Source organism: Convolutriloba macropyga, chromosome 3 (assembly GCF_964194025.1).
Source record: "Convolutriloba macropyga chromosome 3, txConMacr16.3, whole genome shotgun sequence".
NCBI lineage: Eukaryota > Metazoa > Xenacoelomorpha > Acoela > Convolutidae > Convolutriloba > Convolutriloba macropyga.
Genome location: NC_134470.1, coordinates 52368480 through 52395952, shown reverse-complemented (window position 1 = coordinate 52395952; position 27473 = coordinate 52368480). Strand labels below are relative to the sequence as shown.

General features: G+C 34.7%; 3 protein-coding genes across 5 annotated transcripts in view; 2 read left to right on the top strand and 1 right to left on the bottom strand.

The window, feature by feature from the left end:
- LOC142337129 (uncharacterized) overlaps window positions 1–8330 on the top strand; it is a 92698-nt gene extending 84368 nt beyond the window's left edge. For both annotated transcript variants that reach the window (XM_075386229.1, XM_075386228.1), the window contains exons 16-18: window positions 5597–5650; window positions 5735–5824; window positions 7749–8330. In XM_075386229.1, the coding sequence (XP_075242344.1) occupies window positions 5597–5650; window positions 5735–5824; window positions 7749–7907 (303 nt within the window). In that variant the 3' untranslated portion in view covers window positions 7908–8330. The remainder of the gene's footprint in view (window positions 1–5596; window positions 5651–5734; window positions 5825–7748) is intronic.
- Window positions 1–27473, top strand: part of LOC142336269 (uncharacterized) — a 556260-nt gene that overhangs the window by 119456 nt on the left and 409331 nt on the right. The gene's annotated exons all lie outside the window — the stretch shown is intronic.
- Window positions 10500–27473, bottom strand: part of LOC142337128 (uncharacterized) — a 49285-nt gene continuing 32311 nt past the window's right edge. For both annotated transcript variants that reach the window (XM_075386226.1, XM_075386227.1), the window contains exons 4-5: window positions 24420–24621; window positions 10500–10852 (exon numbers count right to left, since the gene is read on the bottom strand). In XM_075386226.1, the coding sequence (XP_075242341.1) occupies window positions 10774–10852; window positions 24420–24621 (281 nt within the window). In that variant the 3' untranslated portion in view covers window positions 10500–10773. The remainder of the gene's footprint in view (window positions 10853–24419; window positions 24622–27473) is intronic.

The window sequence follows — 27473 nt, the reverse complement described above, 5'->3', positions numbered from 1 at the left end:
CTAACCATATTAAACAAGCCACAGATGAATAAATAAACTACAAATGTGTATTTGTAGACCATGACAGTCGGGAAAGATATGAAATGTCGAGAAACAATCCAGCCGTAACTTAAGTTGATCAAACGTACAGCAGCAAAATTAATATACGAAAACAGGGAAGCTAGTAATTTAGTAAAGTTGAAAAAATCAAGAGACAATCCAGCCGTAACTCGCAAATCAACTAAGTCACACCCTAGAAAGCTAGATGACCAAAACAACAAACCAGCATACTAGCATAATCAACATACTTCAACAAAAACTAAAATCTACTTCATCACAAATAACATAGTACATGGAAATCCGAAAAAGTAGACGACAAAAACGAAAAGCGAATTTTTGGGAGAGCGAAGTTTTTGGAAAAAAAAACGGAATACGGAAAATTGAAGACGGTACGAAAAAGAAGTGAACAAAACGGTACATAAACGAGCGACGAAAAAAAATGGGAATTCGACAATTAGGCCGGGGGTTGTTAATTTCTCACAAATTTTCTGTGTGTATTGAGTTTCACTCAAATGAAACTTTGTAGCAAAGAAAACTGATTTTTTGACAAATTTGTCAAAGTTTTATCTTTTTGTTCAATTTTTTTTCTATTTTTGGTCAACTTTTTGGAATTTCTCGAATACGGAACAGTAATCTAGTAGAACAGGACGGTATTATGCCTGAAAGTACGGTTTTTTAGTATTCGATATTGATATTCTATGTTTTTTTGGGTTGCCTCAAAATTGACCAAAAATTTTCAAAATTGAACAAGTTAGCATAATATTCTCTCATTATTCTCTATATCAGAGGTTATTTTTGATATGCGAACCGATTATATCTTTTTTTCAAACTTTTGGTAAATCTTCCGAAAAATTTCAAAATCGATATTTTTTGTCTCAAAAATTATGTTTGGGGGGTTGCTGGTGACCTTTTACAGCTATTTTTTAAAAAATTGTTTGATTTTACTACCCCATAAAAATATTTAAAAGAAAAATCAGGGGTTGGGTTTCTTGCCGTCTAAATTTTTATTTGAATTATAAATTGACAGCAAAAAATTGTAATATCTGTTTTGGTTCTTTCTTACAGTTTTTTCAACTCTGAGTCGATCGTTGGAGCTCCGTCATCAATTGCAGTAGTAACTGGAGTTCGTTCGTTCGGAATGGTCTCCACAGAATTTGGATAGCGGGGCTCATATTGTAACGCTCAAGGTCTTTTCGTGTGTTTTGAACTTCTCAAATGTTGCTCGTAGCAACCTTCGTCCTGCCAGCTGCGTTTCTGGATGACTTATGAAGCCCATAATGTAAATGAAATACTCCTGATCCTTCTCAGTTTGCAATATCGGCAATAAATTTACATATTTTATTCAAAACGTAGTATTGAATTGATTGTACGTTTTGGGAGAGAGCCCCTCTCACGGTAAAATTGAAGTGATTTGTTGGAAGTCATTTGTCGGAGGTCATTTGTCATAATTTATCCACACGGTGTGGCTGATTACAACAAGCGCTCTCTTGTGAAATAAAGAGGTGACTCAGTAAGGAGCTCGGAAGACCCAATTCGTCATCTGCTTATTATTAATGTATGTACAATCAAGTTCAATCAATTTAAAAGGCATCAATAATTAAAATAGAAAGTTCGAAATTTCGGAAAGATGAGTTTATGCTCCTGTTTTTTCAGAGTTTTTCCTTTAAAACCAATTGATTGCTCTTGTTGCTGGGAGCCATTTCAAGCACCGGGAAGGGCTTCTGCTGGCTCTGCTTGTTTTTACTCTTTTTCTTGGTGTTCCTGGCTAGCCTCGTAGAAGTTGATTGGTTCGTTGTATTTCAATGCGTGGTAAGATATCAATAATTTTTTTTATTCAAAGTAAAAAAGTCGTTTATTAAGAAAAATTGTTCAAGAAGTAATAAATATTGAGAGTGGGAAAAGTAGATAAAAAAATAAATAAACAAATAAAAAATTTGGGCTGCGCTCGCGTCAGGGAATGAGTTACTGAGCTTCATTTGACCAGAGAATTAAAGGCTGCGCTAGTTGTAAAATGTGTAATTAGTGTAACTTTGTTCATGAAGGCAAGCGTTAAGACGCGTTTAAATAAATTGAGGGACGGGATCGTTTTGAAGATTGAAGTAAAATACAGAAGGAAAAATAAGTTAAAAGTGCTATGCTAACCTAAACCTTAAAACCGCTGAACCGAACCGCGCATAGCACTGTATTATATCATTAAATGTATAACCGTAACTTTACTTTCATAAAGATATCAGTGGAGTGAATGTGAAAAAATGAGAACATTTTCTAGGTTTAAAATGATGTTAATCGATTAACATTCTTCAGTAGATAAAAGCTGTGTAACTTGCTGTTGTTTTCCTTGTGTTTTTCACAGATAAGCCCCGAAATTACTAGGTGAGTGGCTGGCTTAGCTGTTCGGTTAGGACGCTGTTGGTTCGACTTTTGCCCCGAATTTACTACGCATGCGACTGGCAATAAGTCATTGGATGATGGTAGTTCTGGCTTTTCTACGATATTGAAACTGGTAAAGAACATTAGCAGGAAAGATGTTCCAGTGTGCTTTGATAAATGTTTTTTGGACGTTGTCTCTTTTTCTGTATCAGCTCAAGTATTGATTCGATCTTGTTTTCTTTTGCCCGTTTCAGGTACTCATTAGCTAATCTAATCTGAAGATCTCTTACTGCAGGTATATTGGCCTCTTCATGGAGTTTTTTGACACTGTACCAGCGGGGTTTCCTCATACAAATTCTTAGTGCTCTATTTTGAGTCAGTTGTATGTTGTTGATAATTGAATTAGATTGATCATTCCAGCAGGCATTCGCATAGAGAAATAGAGGTCGGAGCCATGATTTATACAAGGTCAGTAAGCACTCTTCATCAATGTTGATCTAACTGAGCCGCCATAGTTGATAGATTCTTTTGTTTGCGCTTGCCACCAAACTTTTGCAGTGTTGGTTCCACATTAGATGTGGGGTAAGGTTTACGCCAAGAAATTTGATTGAATTTGCGCCTTCAATTCTTGTACCATTGATAAAAAGGTCTACGCTGGAAACTTTTTTTGACGGATTTTTAAACAGCATAAAGTTTGTTTTGCCTGGATTTATTTTTATCTTCAGTTTTTCGCACCACTTGATCAATTTATCTAGTGAATACTGAAGTTTCTCTTGATTTCTTCTACAGGAGCGCGACCTGTAGTAAAGGGCAAAATCATCAGCAAATTGAGAAATTTGTGCCGGTATTTCAGGAATGCCGCTGACATAAACCTGGAAGAGTATTGGTGCAATGACGCTGCCCTGAGGTACTCCAGCTAGTGTTGAAAATGTGCTACTTTTTGAGTTATTAATTTTCACGAAGATGCTTCTCTGAGAGAGAAAAGAGTTAACCCATTTTATCAGAGGTTTATGCACACCAATTTGGAGCAGTTTGTTTTGAAGTCCTAGTCTCCACACTGCATCAAACGCTTTTTCAATATCTAGGCAGACAAATCCGACAATTTCGGACCATTGAAATGCTTCTGTTACGTGCTGAGTAAGTTTGAGCAAATTATCTTTCTATACGCACTTTGCATTTCACCGAAGACATTATTTTCTTCACAGTGCGCTAGGATAAAATTTTTTACTGCTGTTTCACAATATTTTGCAATGCAATTGGTTAGGCTGATTGGTCGGTAATTTTCTGCATCTTTTTTGTTTTTGTTCGGCTTTGGTAACATTTTGACTTGTGACTCTTTCCATGTAGTTGGAACATAAAAATTGTTTATCGCGCTAGTTATCAGGAGACAAACATATGCTTTGAGGCATTTAGGTAACCTTTTCAGGATGTTATAGCTGATTTTATCTGGTTCTGGACTTGATCTTCTTGTTTTGTTTAAAATTTCTTCATAATCGTCTACTTTTATAATGCAGTAGTTATTTGGTTCAGTATTTTCGTATTGGAGAAACATTTTTGTCTCGTTTTCGACTTTCTCGAAGTGCTCATTTAGTTCCAAGTTTTTGTATGTATGATCTTTCATTGTATCCTGTAGAAGAGTTTTGAAGATTTCGCATTTCTCAATGTCTGTTTTTCCTCTGAGTTGTTTATATGAGACTTCAACACTTTGTTCAGTCTCACTTGGTTTTTTTGAATCATCCCATAAGACTTTAACTGCTCTCCAAAAGCTTTTGCTTCCCTTATTTTGAGCACTTGCGATCAATTTTGATTGCTTGATTTTTTCCGATCGTTTCATGGACCTCTCTATTTCTCGTTGGAGGAAATTTATTTCCTTTTTCAGGAATTTGTACTGTTCTCCGTTTGTTCTTTTCAGCTCTCTTCTTTTTTTCTTGCTTTCACGGATTAGTTTAGTAGTTTCATGTCCAAAGGGAAATTTTTTTGTTGGATATACGACTTCTGTAGCGAGAATTGGATGATCTGTACAAGTAATTCATTTAGTTGATTTAGTTCTTCTGCTTTGGGATAGACTGGTGGGTATAGCACAGAGTTTTCGTATTCTTGTCTGACAATCTGGTTGAATTTTTTGAAGTTGATTTTTGCCTTCAAATCGAATTTGCTCTGAGTCATTATATTCAGGGTAGTAATGGTTGAGCTGTGGTCACTACCAAAGTCATTGGAAACATAAAATGTGTCAAAAATTTGAAGACTGATTGATCGGCGAAATGTAGATCAAGCATATTTCGACATTCTCCTTGATATGATTGATAAGTGTGGTAACCGTTATTTAAAAGCTTGAATTTTCCAGTTTCAATATTTTCGATTATTTTCTCATCATTTTTAGTGTTATATGTGCAATTCAGCTCTTGATGTGGAGCGTTGAAATTTCCACAGATAAAAACGTTCGTCATTTCAGTTTCAAAAATTTCTGATAGATTCAAATGGCGACCTGGTGAGTTGTAAAGTGCTATAACCCAGAGATGACCTATAACAGGTACTTCAAAGCATGCTTTTATTATTTCGAAAGTTTTTCCTCGCTCGGTTCTATCAAACTTTTCTGGTTTAACTTCTATTATTGTCGTTCCCTTCTTTACTAAAATGATTGAGCCATGTGACTTAGTTGCTCTCGTTTCCGTAACTACGAAATAATCATCGGTCAGATTTTCTTCTTTGCCAGCTCTTGACTTCATTCAGGAAGACCCAATTCATCATCTGTAAATGCATCAACGTATAAGGTTTAGGACGTACAATTCAGGGTGACAAGCGAATTTTAGACGGCAAGATTTTTTTATGCTCTTTTACTGGCTTTTTGTCTGATGTTATTGACGTCAAGATCAGTTCATAATCGGTCAACAATCTTGTAGAAAACCTAAAAATATTAAGCCAAAAACCAGCTTAATCGATACATATCGTGGTTATATTTACTTAAAATTAGGTTAAATGAAGTTTTTCCGGAACTTTCCACGTATATTAGAACGTATTTAAATCTTATTTTAAAGATTAGATATACCCAATTCTGATTGGCTAAAATTCGTTCATTTACTACGTAACAATTTGGTCCCAAAAATGGGCCGAAATTGATTATTAAGTAGTTAGCCCAATTAATCAGACACGTGATCGAAAATATCTGGTCGATTCGTATAATATTTAGGGTCTACATGAGCAGAACATGACGAGCAAAGAAGGTGTCACAAATCTATCCTTGGTATCTCAGCTTTTCATCTTTTGAGGAATAATTTTGGAATAATTCAATTATATCGTATTTAGTTGATAATTGAGAACTGTTTAGATTAGCGATGGTGCTGAAATAGTGAAAGTTCACAAGAAGAGGTTTCTTCTTTTGGCTGTTCCGAGAACCCTAGCTGAAGTCCAAGTTTTGGTAAGATTTTCTGTTTTTTCCCTTCCCCTCCCCCTATGGGTGAAATGTAACTTAACTATCTATATAATTCACATTTCTCACCCTTATTGTTGTATCTAATAATTATATTAGCTGGTTCCATCTCGTATCAAGCTGTTGAAAGCGCTAGTGCTCAAACGCTCAATGGTATTATTTCACACATTCCGAAGGTAGCCACTCTAATTTAGACATTCTACTCTTCCATTCATTGATCGTTTTAAGATATTTTTAGGCACAAAATATTTTTAGACTGAATTTACCCCGTTTTTTCCGCACTCTAGGTAAATATACCAAGATTTTATAGGTTAAGTGTTCTTTACTACAACTCACCTAGAATCTAACAGCTGCAATTTTATGCTAAAATATTTAAAATTTACGTAGAATCTGTAGTTATTCTTTCACATTTTACCTTCAGTACAATTTTTACCTTCAGTACAATTTTCTAGTTTACTCTACCCACAATTTGCATGTTAGTTTGCAAGTAGATATACCCACAGCTCTTTTCCTGCAGGTAAAATTCTAGGTATATTTAAATAGAATCTGCAGGTTAGAGCACGTAGAACTTTACCTGAAGGGAAGATTCTAGGCTATTCGACCTCCAAAATTTAATTGCAAACTGCAGGTAGAATTGCCCAGAAAATTTTTTCCTGCGGAATATTTTTATACATGGCACTGCTACTGTTATTTATCTGGGTAAAAAGCAATTATGCCACAGAAGTTTGGAAAAAAGTAAAGAGAAAACTGTTTAAATTGAAGTCTCAGAGAAACTATGGGTTTAGAATTGGGTTGATTTTTATAATCATTACAGAAATTTCGGTCGGAATTGCTTTGAAACCTTCTAATCAAAACATCAGAAAATTTTCCTACACTTTAATTAGTGTTTTGAAGTATTTTTCCTTATAAATATCTGCATGCCGAATAAAAATAGGCTGTTTCGGGTTTCCAGTTAATTCCTGGGTAAGGTATTTCAGATAAATAGCACGTATCATTTTTTGCAGAAAATTTTGCAGTTTTCTTACCTGCAATTATGCAGCTGAAAAAGTTCAAGGCAAATTTATCAAGACATTTGTAGATTGCAAGGAATATGATATCATTATATTTATGATCCTAATAAAGTTATGTTTTTCGTCAATACCAAAACCTCGTCACACTGAAGGTATTCAGACCATAAGAACCAATAAAACAAATAAATAAATAACAAAAAATCACCACCAAACACATCTACACGCATTCCTGAAATCAATCACGCTTGTGGACACTCTATGCACTCCTCATTGGAAGGTGTACTCCACGACTCATTGGAAGTGTCGTTCTATGGTACTATACTGTTTTCGTGCGACACGTAACAAATTCAGCGTTTCAAAAATATTGAAATTCAACAGTTTCTAGTGTTTTCTGGTGATTTGTCACTTGAGATTGTCTGAAAAGTTACTACATTTTTTGACTGGCTATGCGGTTTACAAAATATGCTTAGAATAGGCCGATTCAGAAGTGGTTTTTAACGATAACTTGTTTTGTAATGCGTCGGAACTGAAGAACACCGTATCTCAACTCCGGGATGCTTATAATAACGATTTTTTTTCTTACTGGGGAGAGAAACAGATACGATTTTTTTCACACGCACAAATTGTATGATATAGCTTTATGGATATAAAAAATTCATCGTTCTTGAACTGAAATGAAAACCGGTACAAATAAGCTTGTGCTTCACACGCAGAAAATTACAAGTTAAATTTTTTCACTCTGTGGTTTCGTTTTTGTTTACTTAGTTATTCACTCAAAACCCAGGTGGAGGTGTCAGCTGTAAAAACAGCTGAAAATCTAAGACTTGCGGTGAATGCGGTTGAAACTTCAACAGTATATACTCAGCGCTCTACGACTGATAAATAATAAAAACGTTTTCCAGTTTGCAACCTACCGACTGGAGGGGGAAGTGAAAGAGGAGGTGGCAGAGAGGGAGAAATGGACTCACTACAGGAAGAATTATGTCTCATCTCTTATGAGTGAGAGACAGAGAGAGCGAGTGATGCTACAACCCAGAGGAAATCCTAACCTCATACACTGACCTCAAATGTTTGAACTGTTTCGCTTCCACCTCGTGAACAAAAAATTTGTTTGCGATTTAATGTGAAAAAAATACTTGTTTTTGTACTGATAATATTTTGATTAGTCTTCCTTATAAGAGATGGGAATACAGCCATTACAATTTTATATGTCATCATAAAGATATGAAATTTCCAGTGTTTGGTCCAGGGTCTGGCCCACGGTAATAAGTCTGTTTGGTCTGACCCATACCTGACTTTTGGTCTGTTTTGCCTGCACCTTGCGCTCCTGGCGCAAAAACTTCTGCAACATACCTGTTGTTGGCCTAGGACGTCATCCTGTGAATTGTGGAGGTACCCAGGAATTAGGAGTAAGTATTGGAAATAATAACTGAAATTTATTGTCTGGGGCTTATCCTCCAAGTAATTAAATATATGACCTTACGTTTGTCGCCCTAATTCCAACTCTCCGAGCGTTAGTTTGAATAATAAGCTCACTATATTGAATGCAGTTTTGTTAAATTGGAATCATAATACCTGTTATTTCGAATGATAGATTGATGCAATCCGATTCAAAAATGGCTAAATTACAAATCATAGTCTGGCTAATTCCTCCTCATGTTGGACGTTTTCCTGCTAATACTTACGCGAAAAGCTGGAAAACGATTCTATGTAGTCATCGCTTTTTCATCCATGGTCTCAATTTTCCGACATATGCACACAAAAGATCTTCAAACTGATTAATGGTCTGGCTAATTCAGCTTCAAAATTGCGATATTTGTATTCTTAGATTTTTCGCCTTGTCTGGAGTGTCTGGTCATTCTCTACGGAGAGAGGAATCGGTTCTAAATTTTTAATAACAAACATATCTCATGGCCAAAAATGAAAGAGTTCCTTTTTAGTTTGTACAGTGTAATTATGTAAATATGATGTTTAAAAAGAAAGGAATAATTCGTGATTGTAAATTTAGTATATTTTTCAAATTTTTCGTTTTTCTCGCTCGTCAGTTATGAATTATCATTATGGTGCTTTGAAGTTTGAATTCACGGTTTGAAAAAGATACGAAAGAATAAACTTTTGAGGTGCTCCGTTAGCTATAAAAAATTTAGTTCTTTTATCGCTCACTTTTAGCCAGCAAAATCTTTATACCCTTCTGTTTGATAACAAAATTGTCTTCTTAATATACGGGTAACGGAAGGCCGAATTCTATTCAAAACAAAACGTAAAAGATAAAATTGATTTTATGAAGATTTTGAAATACTACGATTTAATTGTTTGCATAATCTTTTCATCTTCAGAATTTTTTTTACCTCAGCAATTAAGAAATTTTTAACGTGAAAGTTCTTGTTTAGCATTTAATCGATTTTTTTTTCAGATGAAACCCTCTAAAATTTTTCGCAATAACTTGTGCAATGATGCATGGTCAATTTTTTCTCTTCACAATGCTGATAACAGTATATAATTTTTGAAGTGCCAGTTTTAAGAGGTAAAATTTGGATAAAACATCCGTTTGACGAAAACTAAACTTTTAATCGGAATAGTATACTTTTACTGACCAGCACCACTACCAAATTGAACTCGATTAACAAGAATTTTAATTTTAGAAGATGGTTCTTTGTGTAGATTGTGACAAAATTATATGTGACCATATCAAGTTTGTCATCACATTCCTTAATTAGGCATGTGAGTATGTTTTTGGCGAATTGAATTTATTTACTTGGTGTTGATTTTGCTAAAGCGGCACTAATGACTCTTCAAATCTAGTGGTAATTGCCGCCCAATCCGATCTTTGATTTTTGGATAATGAAATAATAATTTTTATTTTTGCTGTGGGAAATTTCACAAACTATTCAAATAACGAACGTTTTTCAGCCTATTTAATCAATTCAAATATTCTGTCCGACCCTCCCTTTTCCCTGTATAGTAATCAATACTTTGGTGTAAAGAACGAGCAGTTAAATGGACATTTTATTCATGAAATTGCTAGAATTTGAAAAACAGCTGACGGTAAAATAGGAGATAATTACCAATCTTTTTTGATGCAGGGATTTGTCAGCAATTACAACATACTGATTACTTTTCATCAGAGGGATTTTTCAGATTTCAATAAAAATCTATCACTTTTAAAACAGAAGGATTTCTCAGGAATAAATGAAGCGATTACTCATTCTTCACCAAAAGAGCGCCCAGTATAGCTTAGCCTATACTGACTTATTTTCCAGCTTCACAAGATGGTCTTTTTGAGTTGTAATTTGAAAATTGTTATAGCAGTTTAATGTGAATATTATAAATGAACATTTTAAAATTACAATACACATAAAAAGTATAATTTCACAAAAACATAGAAACGTTTTGATTTGATTGAGGTTGTTCTCTAAAATGAACTTGTTTTCATTAAAGTCTGAGGGACAAATTGTGTAATCAAATTCAACAAAATGGCCAAATTAGACTTTTTGTGGAACATTTTGTTGCAAACAATTGAAGTAATGTCCGAATAATTCTTTCGCAATTATATCTCAGATTTTAGCCAATTCAACAAGTTTTAAGATACATTTTGTGAAAAGCGATGAGTGAAAAGGACTGCATGGTCCGTCAAAATTTGGTAGGGGCGTTAGTCTTTAATGATTTTTCATCTTGGAACCCATGGCTCACAGAATGTGCTATTTCTTTCATCTTCAATACTACAAGTGTTACAGCTGTAGTTTTTTCACTAACAAGGGGTCTCATAAGATCTTTTTTAACGAATTCTTGATTTTCTAAGATAATATCTTAAAATTTCTAGAGTTGCTGAGGCAGGCAGGTTTTCTTGTTAATAGTAGTTTCGGGGCAATTAAAAAATTGCTTCCTGGTGGTGCTCAGTAATTCGCATCAAGATTGTTAGAGTTTTGTTTATCGGGTGTTGAAGACCATTGGAATCATCGGAAGGTAGGCGTAGTCTCTCACCAGTTCCAAGTTGGTAAGAATGTACCTGTAGTAAAGAAAAAACAATAGCAAAAATGTAATCATTACCTAATATAGCCCTTGCCGTATTCTTCAAGTATTTGAATCCTTTCGAGTGCTTAACGGTTTTAGAATTTTATCGGATAAAGATGATCGCAACTTGCCCTAACCTACATTTGGGGATATTTTTTGTATAAAGAAGTGATATGTGAAATGCAATTTCTATTTTCCCAATAAAACTATCAGGTTTGCGCAAAATTAAGACTAAAATTTTCGGATTTCGCCATTTTCTTCGTAATTAGTAGTTTCATGACAGCTTTTGATTAATCATAATAAGCATCCACTGGTACCCAGTTTTTGAGCAATTCTACTCAATTCTTCAAAGTGGTTTTCCACTTTTACCATCTGATTATGGTCGACCAACGGTCTTTTCATGGCCTAAGTAGGGCCGACCCAATATTTCTCATAGCGATAATGGTCTATTCTCATGAGCAAAATGAACGTGTCATATTGGGAAATTTATGATAGTGTTCTCCACTTTAGTGACGTGTCCTTGAAATTATGCAAACATTTCACCCCTATTATAAGCAAACACTACAATTTAGCAGTAATTAGATTCAGGAGATTGAGGCAAAACAGGAGTTGAAGAATAATGCCAAAAATGTGCATAATATCATACGAAATTTATAACTTTAATTTCATTCGAAAAGTAATGTTTCACTTTGTTGAATCAAGTTAAGACGCCTCCCATATTCGAATATTAGTGTTTTCAATCTTAAGGCAATTAAGAAACAAAGCTCGAAAAACCCATAACGGGCTGCTGACAAGTTTCCTGATGCATCCCTGAAAAACCATAGGGAAAAAACTTCAAGCTGTCAGTATAAGTGTTGCCCGTTGCGCGTTTATGCAGATTTTCAGGTTTTTGGTCGCCTATTGAAGAATCGCTTGACTTGTAATGGTGTCCGAGGTGGTTAATTGAATTAATCTTCTGTAAAAATTATTTATATCTGTTCGGTAAAACTGTCTGAAATGACAACTAAATCTACGTAGTATGTATCGTTCGTGCAATAGTTTTTTCCAAAAAATAATGAAGCGAACTTCCATCAAAGTTTTTTGCAATATCTCCGAAAACGGAGATCAACAAATGCTGATCTGTGAGCTGACAAATATCAAAATAGAGTTAGAAAGGATGAAAAACCTTATTTGGTTGGCGAAAATACTATAGAAGTGGGAAAAAACTAAAAAACTTTTAAAATTTTAATAGCCTTTTTCCTTTTTGGAGTATCTGCAGTGAAAATTTTTGAATGTATAAGGATTTCAGTCATAAATACCTCTTGAAAATCAAATAAATGGAAAGCAATAACTTCAAAGCGATAAAGTTGCTCTAAATGGAAAACACTCCATGGCCCCCACTAAGAGGGATTGTTTATAATTGAGGAAAAGTTGCTAATTTTAGTAATAAGTTCGGAATGAAAATTGACTTAAGTGCAAAAATCGAGTTGTTATTTTTTTCCTTTTCAAATATGTAAACAAAAATCAATTTACGAACAGTGGATACACCATATCTATTTTTTATCCGAACGTACAAGGAAATTGTCTAAAATGTTTTGCCTGTAAATGAAAGAGTACTTTATTTCTTAAAAGAACTTTAAGGAAAAAGTGGTATATTGGAAAAAAGTGGTATATTATCAAAGTTTTCATGTGTTATTTAGGCATGATATCAAATATTGATGAATAAATATTCAAAAACTTCTGCTTCCATACCAATACTGTGATCCTCATTTTTGCTCTAAAACCTGGTTTTCAAGATATGTGCCAAAAAACTTATTTGGGAGAAGTTTGGCAAGAAGTTGCCAAAAGGCGGTAAAAGTTAAGGGAATCCAACAGCAGTTATTTTGTTTCTTATCTACCATCTTGTGTCATGACCACAAGTTTTGATCTTCCTTGTTCCAAAAACAAGAAAACTCGGAGACAAAATTGATCACAAAAACGCCATATCGTCATTGGGGCTTCGCTCTGCTTCAAATCGCGGCCTCTAAATATGTGGCAAATACTTTTCACCGAATTAAGTGCTCTTTGTGTATTGTTCATAATTTAGTGCGTGACGGCTACAGCTTTTTTCAGAAAACTTTTTGCTCAATTGGACACAAAAGACATCTGCAATGACAAAATATATAAACAAGAAACAAGTTTTATAGTCCACGAAGCAATATTCAGAACCTTAGCGACGCGAGGGCTATTACCAGAGACAGTATGTCTTTCCATCCAATATTTCACTATGCGGTATTAGATGAAGCCCATTTAGCCCATTCTTATTAACGGACTATGTAACTAACATATCATATTTAATAAACATGATATGTCAAATCAACATGGAATCAATGAACAATTGTGAATAAATGAACAATTATAGCTTTTCCTCAATTACAAACAATTCTTCTTACTGGTGGCCATGGAGTGTTTTCCATTTATAGCAACTTTAAAATCAACACAAACTCAAGCAATTATTGAAGCCTAGGTTTTATTTTCTAAACAAGGAAGTCTCTTTTTCTTTCACTCTTCATCGCGTTTTTAGTTTCCCCCAACCGTTAATAGTTTAAATTAACTGCTAAGGAAGAAGATTTTTGGCCAGAACAAAAATTTCAAAGAAATGTGCTTGCTTTTGATTTAAATGATATGACGGATTCATGAAAAAATTCCGGGTTCTCAAGTCTTGGAAAACAATGCAATATCAGCTTTTCTTAGTTGATGTCACTTCCTATTCCCTTCGAAGATTTTTCATGGTGGCGTGTTTTTGATATACCGGAAATTCTCGGACAAACGGTACAGCCTTCAGATATATTGAGCATCGTTATCTTTCCCTTACAATTTTATTTGCAAAAGACGAATCTCAATCAAAGCTTACGTGTGTATGTCTGATTAACAGAATTAAAATTATAACGTATAAAAGAAGTAGTAATAACAGAGGATACGCGTTTGTGGCAATTTTTTGAAAATATTATTTAGCATTTACATTTACATTTGAAATGACTATCGGAAAAACCGCGGCCTAACTTCAGAACACACATAACTTTTTAATGTTTTATTTTTTACTTTCTAAGCAAAAGCATTGGATTTAGTTATTTTAAAAATTGAATTGCGCATTTCGCGTCAAAAAAATTGAATAGTTCGTTTTTATCTAGAAAGCATTTTCAGGTGGTAACTTAGCCTGGATTCATGAAAAAAAATTTCGGGTTCTCGAGAAACAAGGCAGTATCAGCTTGTTGATTTCACTATCTGTCCGATTGAAGATTTTTCTTGGTGTTGCGTTTTTGATGTACATGCATTTCTCGGACAAATTGCACAGCTTTCATATAAATCGATTCAAACATGTGTATGTCTGAATAACGTCCTATCAAATTAACAAGTATAATGATCGACTTGTTCTTGTAAACAGCAAACACATAACAGAAGATACGCTTCTAGGAAAAAAACTTGCACGAGTTGACACTTGGATCATAATTTGTCCAAAATTTGATATTTGGAAACATGCTTGAAAACGCCTTTTGACGTTTGTAATCGGCTATTGAAAACACCGCGAGGTCAATTAAAAACACATGTCTTATCAAGCTAAATGTGTGAAACTTTAGAATTGAAGCGAGTCTTAACTTATGGTTGAACCATTTCAACATATCATCATGATGGAAATTTTCAAAGAACGTCAAAAAAAGCAAACTGCTGCCTTATACGAAATAATATACTAAATTTGGACTACAAATCAAACCTGAATCTAGGAAGTAATTTTTTCACCATTAATGCCCGGACGTTAGTGCTCCTGAATACACAGGCGGCTGCGACAAAACGCAAATGAGTCTTACCGGAAATAATGTTATAAATTTATTAAGTGACGTATTTTCACTCTCAAGCTAGTTACGCTTCCAAAACTCATGTTGCTAGTCACCTCAGCTGGGACTGATTTTGAACTTACAATAAACGCTTGAGATAAAGAGAGGAAATTAGAGAAAATTTCATACCCGGCATTTTTCTCTTGACACTGAAAATTGGCTGCAGTTCACCAAGTATAAAAAAAGATTTCAAGTGGCTTAGTTTGTTTTATTTTTTAATTCCTAAGCAAAAGCATTGGACTTAATTATTTCAAAAATTGAATTCCGCATTTCGCGTCAAAAAAATTGAATAGTTGGTTTTTATCTGGAAAGAATTGTCAGTGGTGACTTAGCCTGAATTCATGAAAAAAATTTCCGGGTTCATAAGTCTTGAGAAACAAGGCAGTATCAGCTTGTTGATCTCACTTTCTGTCCGGTCGAAATTTTTTCGTGGTGTTAAGTTTTTTATATACATGCATTTGTCGGACAAACTGCACAGCTTTCTGATAAATCGAGCATCTTTAGTTTTTATTTCTAAAAAATGAATCTCAATAAAAAGATTATATGTGTACGTCTGAATAACGGACTATCAAATTCATAAATATAAGGATCAAATTGTTCATGAAAACAGCAAACACGTAACAGAAGATACGCGTCTAGGAAAAAACTTGTAAGAGGTAAAGCTTGGGTCATAATTTGTCCAAAATTCGATATTTCGAAACATGCTTGAAAACGCCTTTTGAAGTTTGTAATCGGCTATTGAAAACACCGCGAGGTCAATTAAAGACACATGTTTTATCAAGCTAAATGTTTGGAAGTTTAGAATTGAAGCAAGTTTTAATTTATGGTTGAACAATTTCAACGTATCATCACGCTGGAGATTTTCAAAGAACGTCAAAAAAGCAAACTGATGCCTGATACGAAATATTATACTAAATTTGGACTACAAATCATACCTGAATCTAGTCAGGCTAGGGAATAATTTTTTCACCATTAATGCCCAGACGTTAGTGTTCCTGAATACACAGGCGGCTGCGACAAAACGCAAATGAGTCTTACCGGAAATAATGTTATAAATTTATTAAGTTACCTATTTTCACTCTCAAGCTAGTTACTCTTCAAAAACTCATGTTGCTAGTCACTTCAGCTGTAACTGATTTTGAAATTACAGTAAACACTAGAGATAAAGAGAGGCAATAAGAGAATATTTCACACCCGGCATTTTTCTCTTGACACTAAAAATTGGCTGCAGTTCACCAAGTATAAAAAAAAAGATTTCAAGCGGGTTACTTTGCTTTATTTTTTAATTCCTAAGCAAAAGCATTGGATTTAGTTATTTCAAAAATTGAATTCCACATTTCGCGTCAAAAAAATTGAATAGTTGGCTTTTATCTAGAAAGAATTGTCAGGTGGTGACTTAGCCTGAATTCATGAAAAAATTTCGGGGTTCTTAAGTCTTGAGAAACAAGGCAGTATCAGCTTGTTGATCTCACTTTCTGTCCGGTTGAAAATTTTCCTGGTTGTTGCGTTTTTGATGTACATGCATTTCTCGGACAAACTGCACAGCTTTCAGATAAATCGAGCATCTTTAGTTTTCATGGACATATTAGTTTGCAAAAAAAATGAATCTCAAGAAAAATATTACATGTGTATGTCTGAATAAAGGCCTATCGAATTAACAAGTATAATGATCGAATTGTTCGTGTACACAGCAAAAACATAACAGAAGATACGCGTCTAGGAAAAAATTGTACGAGTTAACACTTGGATCATAATTTTTCCAAAATTTGATATTTGGAAACATGCTTGAAAACGCCTTTTGACGTTTGTAATCGGCTATTGAAAACACCGCGCGGTCAATTAAAAACACATGTTTTTATCAAGCTAAAGGTATGGAGCTTTAGAATCGAAGCAAGTTTTAAATTATGGTTAAACAATTTCAACATACCATCACGATGGAGATTTTCAAAGAACGTCAAAAAAATAAACTGCTGCGTTATACAAAATAATATACTAAATTTGGACTACAAATCGTACCTGAATCTAGTCAGGTTAGGAAGTAATTTTTGCACCATTAATACCCAGACGTTAGTGCTCCTGAATACACAGGCGGCTGCGACAAAACGCAAATGAGTCTCACCGGAAATATCGTTATAAATTTATTAAGTTACCTATTTTCACTCTCAAGCTAGTTAATCTTCAAAAACTCATGTTGCTATTCACCTCAGCTGGGACTGATTTTGAATTTACAATAAACGCTTGAGATAACGAGAGAAAATAAGAGAATATTTCACACCCCGACAATTTTCAATTGACACTGAAAATTGGCTGCCATTCACCAAGTATAAAAAGGATTTCAATTGGGTTACTATGCTTTATTTTTTAATTGCTAAGCAAAAGCATTGGACTTAGTTATTTCAAAAATTTAATTCCGCATTTCGCGTCAAAAAATTGAATATTTGGTTTTTATCTAGAAAGAATTGTCAGGTGGTGACTTAGCCTGAATCCATGAAAAAAATTCGGGGTTCTTAAGTCTTAAGAAACAAGGCAGTATCAGCTTGTTGATCTCACTTTCTGTCCGGTCGAAAATTTTTCGTGGTGTTAAGTTTTTGATATACATGCATTTGTCGGACAAACTGCACAGCTTTCAGATAAATCGAGCTTCTTTAGTTTTCATGGACATATTAATTTGCAAAAAAATGAATCTCAAGAAAAATATTACATGTGTATGTCTGAACAACGGCCTATCGAATTAACAAGTATAATGATCGAATTGTTCGTGTAAACAGCAAAAACATAACAGAAGATACGCGTCTAGGAAAAAATTGTACGGGTTAACACTTGGATCATAATTTTTCCAAAATTTGATATTTGGAAACATGCTTGAAAACGCCTTTTGAAGTTTGTAATCGGCTATTGAAAACACCGCGAGGTCAATTAAAAACACATGTTTTATCAACCTAAAGGTATGGAGCTTTAGAATCGAAGCAAGTTTTAAATTATGGTTAAACAATTTCAACATACCATCACGATGGAGATTTTCAAAGAACGTCAAAAAAATAAACTGCTGCGTTATACAAAATAATATACTAAATTTGGACTACAAATCATACCTGAATCTAGTCAGGTTAGGAAGTAATTTTTGCACCATTAATACCCAGACGATAGTGCTCCTGAATACACAGGCGGCTGCGACAAAACGCAAATGAGTCTCACCGGAAATATCGTTATAAATTTATTAAGTTACCTATTTTCACTCTCAAGCTAGTTAATCTTCAAAAACTCATGTTGCTATTCACCTCAGCTGGGACTGATTTTGAATTTACAATAAACGCTTGAGATAACGAGAGAAAATAAGAGAATATTTCACACCCCGACAATTTTCAATTGACACTGAAAATTGGCTGCCATTCACCAAGTATAAAAAGGATTTCAATTGGGTTACTATGCTTTATTTTTTAATTGCTAAGCAAAAGCATTGGACTTAGTTATTTCAAAAATTTAATTCCGCATTTCGCGTCAAAAAATTGAATATTTGGTTTTTATCTAGAAAGAATTGTCAGGTGGTGACTTAGCCTGAATTCATGAAAAAAATTCGGGGTTCTTAAGTCTTAAGAAACAAGGCAGTATCAGCTTGTTGATCTCACTTTCTGTCCGGTCGAAAATTTTTCGTGGTGTTAAGTTTTTGATATACATGCATTTGTCGGACAAACTGCACAGCTTTCAGATAAATCGAGCTTCTTTAGTTTTCATGGACATATTAATTTGCAAAAAAATGAATCTCAAGAAAAATATTACATGTGTATGTCTGAACAACGGCCTATCGAATTAACAAGTATAATGATCGAATTGTTCGTGTAAACAGCAAAAACATAACAGAAGATACGCGTCTAGGAAAAAATTGTACGGGTTAACACTTGGATCATAATTTTTCCAAAATTTGATATTTGGAAACATGCTTGAAAACGCCTTTTGAAGTTTGTAATCGGCTATTGAAAACACCGCGAGGTCAATTAAAAACACATGTTTTATCAACCTAAAGGTATGGAGCTTTAGAATCGAAGCAAGTTTTAAATTATGGTTAAACAATTTCAACATACCATCACGATGGAGATTTTCAAAGAACGTCAAAAAAATAAACTGCTGCGTTATACAAAATAATATACTAAATTTGGACTACAAATCATACCTGAATCTAGTCAGGTTAGGAAGTAATTTTTGCACCATTAATACCCAGACGTTAGTGCTCCTGAATACACAGGCGGCTGCGACAAAACGCAAATGAGTCTCGCCGGAAATATCGTTATAAATTTATTAAGTTACCTATTTTCACTCTCAAGCTAGTTAATCTTCAAAAACTCATGTTGCTAGTCACTTCAGCTGTAACTGATTTTGAATTTACAGTAAACACTAGAGATAAAGAGAGGAAATAAGAGAACATTTCACACCCCGGCATTTTTCGTTTGACACTGAAAATTGGCTGCAGTTCACCAAGTATGAAAAAAAGATTTCAAGCGGGTTACTTTGCTTTATTTTTTAATTCCTAAGCAAAAGCATTGGATTTAGTTATTTCAAAAATTGAATTCCATATTTCGCGTCAAAAAAATTGAATAGTTGGTTTTTATCTAGAAATAATTGTCAGGTGGTGACTTAGCCTGGATTCATGAAAAAATTTCGGGGTTCTTAAGTCTTGAGAAACAAGGCAGTATCAGCTTGTTGATCTCACTTTCTGTCCGGTTAAAATTTTCCTGGTTGTTGCGTTTTTGATGTACGTGCATTTCTCGGACAAACTGCACAGCTTTCAGATAAATCGAGCATCTTTAGTTTTCATGGACATATTAATTTGCAAAAAAATGAATCTCAAGAAAAATATTACATGTGTATGTCTGAATAACGGCCTATCGAATTAACAAGTTTAAGGATCGAATTGTTCGTGTAAACAGCAAAAACATAACAGAAGATACTCGTCTAGGAAAAAATTGTACGAGTTAACACTTGGATCATAATTTTTCCAAAATTTGATATTTGGAAACATGCTTGAAAACGCCTTTTGAAGTTTGTAATCGGCTATTGAAAACACCGCGAGGTCAATTAAAAACACATGTTTTATCAAGCTGAAGTTATGGAGCTTTAGAATCGAAGCAAGTTTTAAATTATGGTTAAACAATTTCAACATACCATCACGATGGAGATTTTCAAAGAACGTCAAAAAAACCAACTGCTGCGTTATACAAAATAATATACTGAATTTGGACTACAAATCATACCTGAATTTAGTCAAGTTAAAAAATAATTTTTGCACCATTAATACCCAGACGTTGGTGCTCCTGAATACACAGGCGGCTGCGACAAAACGCAAATGAGTCTCACCAGAAATTTTGCTATAAATTTATAAAGTTACCTATTTTCACTCTCAAGCTAGTTACTCTTCAAAAACTCATGTTGCTAGTCACTTCAGCAAGGACTGATTTTTAATTTACAATAAACGCTTGAGATAACGAGAGAAAATAAGAGAATATTTCACACCCCGACAATTTTCAATTGACACTGAAAATTGGCTGCCATTCACCAAGTATAAAAAGGATTTCAATTGGGTTACTATGCTTTATTTTTTAATTGCTAAGCAAAAGCATTGGACTTAGTTATTTCAAAAATTTAATTCCGCATTTCGCGTCAAAAAATTGAATATTTGGTTTTTATCTAGAAAGAATTGTCAGGTGGTGACTTAGCCTGAATTCATGAAAAAAATTCGGGGTTCTTAAGTCTTAAGAAACAAGGCAGTATCAGCTTGTTGATCTCACTTTCTGTCCGGTCGAAAATTTTTCGTGGTGTTAAGTTTTTGATATACATGCATTTGTCGGACAAACTGCACAGCTTTCAGATAAATCGAGCTTCTTTAGTTTTCATGGACATATTAATTTGCAAAAAAATGAATCTCAAGAAAAATATTACATGTGTATGTCTGAACAACGGCCTATCGAATTAACAAGTATAATGATCGAATTGTTCGTGTAAACAGCAAAAACATAACAGAAGATACGCGTCTAGGAAAAAATTGTACGGGTTAACACTTGGATCATAATTTTTCCAAAATTTGATATTTGGAAACATGCTTGAAAACGCCTTTTGAAGTTTGTAATCGGCTATTGAAAACACCGCGAGGTCAATTAAAAACACATGTTTTATCAACCTAAAGGTATGGAGCTTTAGAATCGAAGCAAGTTTTAAATTATGGTTAAACAATTTCAACATACCATCACGATGGAGATTTTCAAAGAACGTCAAAAAAATAAACTGCTGCGTTATACAAAATAATATACTAAATTTGGACTACAAATCATACCTGAATCTAGTCAGGTTAGGAAGTAATTTTTGCACCATTAATACCCAGACGATAGTGCTCCTGAATACACAGGCGGCTGCGACAAAACGCAAATGAGTCTCACCGGAAATATCGTTATAAATTTATTAAGTTACCTATTTTCACTCTCAAGCTAGTTAATCTTCAAAAACTCATGTTGCTATTCACCTCAGCTGGGACTGATTTTGAATTTACAATAAACGCTTGAGATAACGAGAGAAAATAAGAGAATATTTCACACCCCGACAATTTTCAATTGACACTGAAAATTGGCTGCCATTCACCAAGTATAAAAAGGATTTCAATTGGGTTACTATGCTTTATTTTTTAATTGCTAAGCAAAAGCATTGGACTTAGTTATTTCAAAAATTTAATTCCGCATTTCGCGTCAAAAAATTGAATATTTGGTTTTTATCTAGAAAGAATTGTCAGGTGGTGACTTAGCCTGAATTCATGAAAAAAATTCGGGGTTCTTAAGTCTTAAGAAACAAGGCAGTATCAGCTTGTTGATCTCACTTTCTGTCCGGTCGAAAATTTTTCGTGGTGTTAAGTTTTTGATATACATGCATTTGTCGGACAAACTGCACAGCTTTCAGATAAATCGAGCTTCTTTAGTTTTCATGGACATATTAATTTGCAAAAAAATGAATCTCAAGAAAAATATTACATGTGTATGTCTGAACAACGGCCTATCGAATTAACAAGTATAATGATCGAATTGTTCGTGTAAACAGCAAAAACATAACAGAAGATACGCGTCTAGGAAAAAATTGTACGGGTTAACACTTGGATCATAATTTTTCCAAAATTTGATATTTGGAAACATGCTTGAAAACGCCTTTTGAAGTTTGTAATCGGCTATTGAAAACACCGCGAGGTCAATTAAAAACACATGTTTTATCAACCTAAAGGTATGGAGCTTTAGAATCGAAGCAAGTTTTAAATTATGGTTAAACAATTTCAACATACCATCACGATGGAGATTTTCAAAGAACGTCAAAAAAATAAACTGCTGCGTTATACAAAATAATATACTAAATTTGGACTACAAATCATACCTGAATCTAGTCAGGTTAGGAAGTAATTTTTGCACCATTAATACCCAGACGTTAGTGCTCCTGAATACACAGGCGGCTTCGACAAAACGCAAATGAGTCTCGCCGGAAATATCGTTATAAATTTATTAAGTTACCTATTTTCACTCTCAAGCTAGTTAATCTTCAAAAACTCATGTTGCTAGTCACTTCAGCTGTAACTGATTTTGAATTTACAGTAAACACTAGAGATAAAGAGAGGAAATAAGAGAACATTTCACACCCCGGCATTTTTCGTTTGACACTGAAAATTGGCTGCAGTTCACCAAGTATGAAAAAAAGATTTCAAGCGGGTTACTTTGCTTTATTTTTTAATTCCTAAGCAAAAGCATTGGATTTAGTTATTTCAAAAATTGAATTCCATATTTCGCGTCAAAAAAATTGAATAGTTGGTTTTTATCTAGAAATAATTGTCAGGTGGTGACTTAGCCTGGATTCATGAAAAAATTTCGGGGTTCTTAAGTCTTGAGAAACAAGGCAGTATCAGCTTGTTGATCTCACTTTCTGTCCGGTTAAAATTTTCCTGGTTGTTGCGTTTTTGATGTACGTGCATTTCTCGGACAAACTGCACAGCTTTCAGATAAATCGAGCATCTTTAGTTTTCATGGACATATTAATTTGCAAAAAAATGAATCTCAAGAAAAATATTACATGTGTATGTCTGAATAACGGCCTATCGAATTAACAAGTTTAAGGATCGAATTGTTCGTGTAAACAGCAAAAACATAACAGAAGATACTCGTCTAGGAAAAAATTGTACGAGTTAACACTTGGATCATAATTTTTCCAAAATTTGATATTTGGAAACATGCTTGAAAACGCCTTTTGAAGTTTGTAATCGGCTATTGAAAACACCGCGAGGTCAATTAAAAACACATGTTTTATCAAGCTGAAGTTATGGAGCTTTAGAATCGAAGCAAGTTTTAAATTATGGTTAAACAATTTCAACATACCATCACGATGGAGATTTTCAAAGAACGTCAAAAAAACCAACTGCTGCGTTATACAAAATAATATACTGAATTTGGACTACAAATCATACCTGAATTTAGTCAAGTTAAAAAATAATTTTTGCACCATTAATACCCAGACGTTGGTGCTCCTGAATACACAGGCGGCTGCGACAAAACGCAAATGAGTCTCACCAGAAATTTTGCTATAAATTTATAAAGTTACCTATTTTCACTCTCAAGCTAGTTACTCTTCAAAAACTCATGTTGCTAGTCACTTCAGCAAGGACTGATTTTTAATTTACACTAAACACTAGAGATAAAGAGAGGAAATAAGAGAACATTTCACATCCCGGCATTTTTCGTTTGACACTGAAAATTGGCTGCAGTTCGCCAAGTATAAAAAAAAGATTTCAAGCGGGTTACTTTGCTTTATTTTTTAATTCCTAAGCAAAAGCATTGGATTTAGTTATTTCAAAAGTTGAATTCCACATTTCGCGTCAATAGTTGGTGTTTATCTAGGAAGAATTGTCAGTTGGTGACTTAGCCTGTATTCATGAAAAAATTTCGGGGTTCTTAAGTATTGAGAAACAAGGCAGTATCAGCTTGTTGATCTCACTTTCTGTCCGATTGAATTTTTTTCTTGGTGTTGCGTTTTTGATGTACATGCTTTTCTCGGACAAACTGCACAGCTTTCAAATAAATCGAGCATATTTAGTTTTCTTGGACATTTTAATTTGCAAAAAAAAGAACCTCAAGAAAAAGATTACATGTGTATGTCTGAATAACGGCCTATCAAATTAACAAGTATTATGATCGAACTGTTCTTGTAAACAGCAAAAACATAACAGAAGAAACGCTTCTAGGAAAAAAACTTGTACGAGTTAACACTCGGATCATAATTTGTCCAAAATTTGATATTTGGAAACATGCTTGAAACGCCTTTTGACGTTTGTAATCGGCTATTGAAAACACCGCGCGGTCCATTAAAAATACTTGTCTGGGACGGTCTGGACATATCGACTTTCGGTCTGGGACCTCAACCTGGGTAGAGTTCAAGTTTAACTCAGTATATCAAGTGGGTTACTTATAAAGTGGGTTGCATCATATTTCAAATTCAGATATAAGCAAAATTGACTAGAATTGGGTAGGTTTCGCGTTAAACGTTTAGTTTTAACTTTGCAAGAAAGGTCAGGTACTAACGTAGCCTCAATAATTCTAAGAATGAGGTCCTAAAACAAGTTTGAGGCAGACCGGATTTAAGTCGAAGGGACTTTTGGAGTTCAATCGGTTCTTAAAATGCGATAATTAATGTTTGATGCGATACCTCTTGTCAGCGCATCCATTACTGTAGGTGGTGCTGATTATCTGCCAGTCAGTTGACACTGACGCCGGGATCTCCTCAGAGGGGGAGGCGGAGTCCACAACCACCTGCTCGTACCACCCACGCACGAATCGGAAGGGAGTCAGGGTGAAGTCCAGAGTCTGAACTCTCGCGAAGGCGTGACAGGGGGAAACGATGCCAATCTCTATGAAAAAATCATCGATTGTGAGTCATCAAGATCTAAACCAATATTACTAGTTCGAGGTTTTTTCTCAGGTCAGTTTGCAGTTAACAGTCTTTTTATGACAATTTTCCGAAAAATTTTTCTGTAATTATTCAAAAGTGTATCTAAAATCAACTTTTGATCAGTGGTATAACTGCCCAGGGCAGGCTGAACCGCAAGACCCAAGACAACTCTATTCAGGACGGATTTCGGTTGCCTGCAGGGGTACCCCACCATCCAGACTAAATCCGCATTGAACATAGCAACTTGAGTTCAACACAAAAAGGGCGACCCACTTATAATAATTTAATTTCCTCAATGCTAAATATATAACATTTTTTTAATAAATCAATGAAATAAAAAGCACCAAGGTGGACGTTAAATAAGCAAGTTCATGCTTTTTTGGTACCGCCCGAATAGAGAACAAAAAGATTTTTGACTCACCTAGATATGACAGAGACAGAGGATGAAAGAAAGGCAAAAACGGGAAAAAATCGGAATTTTTCGACCGCTGAACTTAACTAAAATTTTACATCTTTTTTCCTTGCGCATTCCTGCCACTCCTTACAGCAGTATGCACTCAATTAGCCCCAGGAACCTACCTCAAAGTAGGCAGGGCTAAAACAGGCATTGACTGACCAACGGAGACGGTTTCCCTCTAGGCAGGATATGCAAGGATCTAATGATAAAAAGCAAAATTATGCAAAAACAATATCAACAATTCCATTGTGCATTTTAGGCTTGATCTAAACCCTGTAGAAACTTAGCAAGTCTTGTTTATTTAAAAACTTACGCAACGAATAAGTCAAACCAACCAACTTGGATATAGAGCAGGGTAAACTGTTAATATGAGACCAAAACTTCAAGTTTTTATCAACTCTTACTCCTAAATATTTTACACTCGATACTGAAAGAAGAGTTTCAGAGTTGAGGTAACAATCGAAATGCTTTTTAAATAACATGACTTAGGTCTTGTTGTGGTTTAAAGTAGGTTTATTTGATTTCATCCATTCATTGATAATGTGAAGTTCACAATTTACACTGTTGGCGTCAGTATTTCGCATGTCAAACAAGACGGAAGTGTCATCAGCAAAATGAAAAACTTTAGAATTTTGACAGACGTGATACAAATCATTGATGTAGATGTTAAAAAGAAGAGGTCCAAGAACAGACCACTGAGACACTCCACAATTAAGTGGAAGAGCTGCAGGGAGACTGGTTCTCACCATAACAATTTGCGACCTTTTTCTAAATAATTCGACAGGCAAGATAGAAGATAACCGCGAACTCCATATGATTCTAATTTTTTTTATTAGTATAGAATGTTCAACCGTGTCCAATGCCTTTTTTAAGAAAAGACATACGGCAACTGGAAGCTAGTAACCATGCGTCAAATCATGTCTAATAGTTTCGGTAATATGAACTAACGCATCTACAGTCGACGTCTTAGGCATTAACCCGAAAAGATTACAAAAGAACAAATTAAAGTATTTAAAGTAGTCTATCAATCGATTGTAAAAAAAGCGCCCGAAAATTTTACTTTTCCTCCATTTTTGTGTAGCTGCACATTTGAACTCTGCGGGGAAAGTTCCCGAGCGAATGTGTTCATTTTTTAAATTCACCAATGGACCACTGAGTACCCTTCCGAATATTTTAATCGCCACAGTGGGTATGTCATGGACACCAGAGGAGGTATTTGTTCGCAATTAATTTTTTATTTCTTCCATTTCGCCAGAGGTTACAGGTTTGTATGCCACTGAAAAATCAATATCATAGAGAGCATCAGGTTCGCGGTGATCGATAGCATTCGAGAACTGTGAACCAATGCCAGAGAAAAACTCGTTGAATATTGAAGCAATATCAACATCATTTACAACAAAATTTCCATTGACGGAAATCTCAGTTGGTAATGATGGTTTTATGTTTTTGCCCATAACCAAGTTCAGTGTACCAAAAAATTTCTTTCAAAATCAAAAACATCAGAAACAAAACCCCACTTAATAAAAAGGTGAATTGAAATTTTTTGTACCACCGACAGAGACTACAACTTTCCATACAGCTTGGAACAAATCCTCACTAATATACAGTGGAAGACAGCCGGATACTATAACAGGACTGATTTTACTGGCCAGCATACCCTGTAAATGGCACCTTTACTGGCTCTACGACCGACGGGACGTTGATCACTTAAATGCGATTCTAGACACACACTTAACTAGACAGGGACCTCAGACGACAACTCTAGTCGCCAACCCACCTCTCGACAAGAATGGCATATTCGGCGTATTTCAGCTACATTCTACAGATCCGGATGAAAAATTCATAAACCTGGATGGATGTAGCCGACGAAACACTGAATGTACACCTTCATCCAGTCAGAGACTGGGAAGACTCTGTTCTCTTATTTAGTGCTTGCACGCCTAACGTTAATCAGTCATGTAGATAATTGTACTATGTGCATACCATTGACTCTATTGTATTATAATACAATCACTGTATTAAAATACCATCACAATTGAAGTTTATCTCCAGTGTTTTATAGAGTCGGTTGGTCTGAATGAACTAGGTAAATCTACTTCCTGCGCAGAAATACGTAGCCCCATACTTTAAAGCTGCAAAAATACCCAACTAGGGTCTGCCTTCCAATGTCAAAGGACAATCTGGAAGATGAACATATGCATGGATGGATAGGGAGAGCTTCATTGTTTTACTCCAATGTCAGCTCGAAAAAAATTTAAGTTTTCAGCAAAATAGTTTTCCCACGACTGTATTCTCGTTTTAAGCAAAAATCTTTCCGGCTTAAGCACCATTTTACAGTTCTATGTCCGTCTATG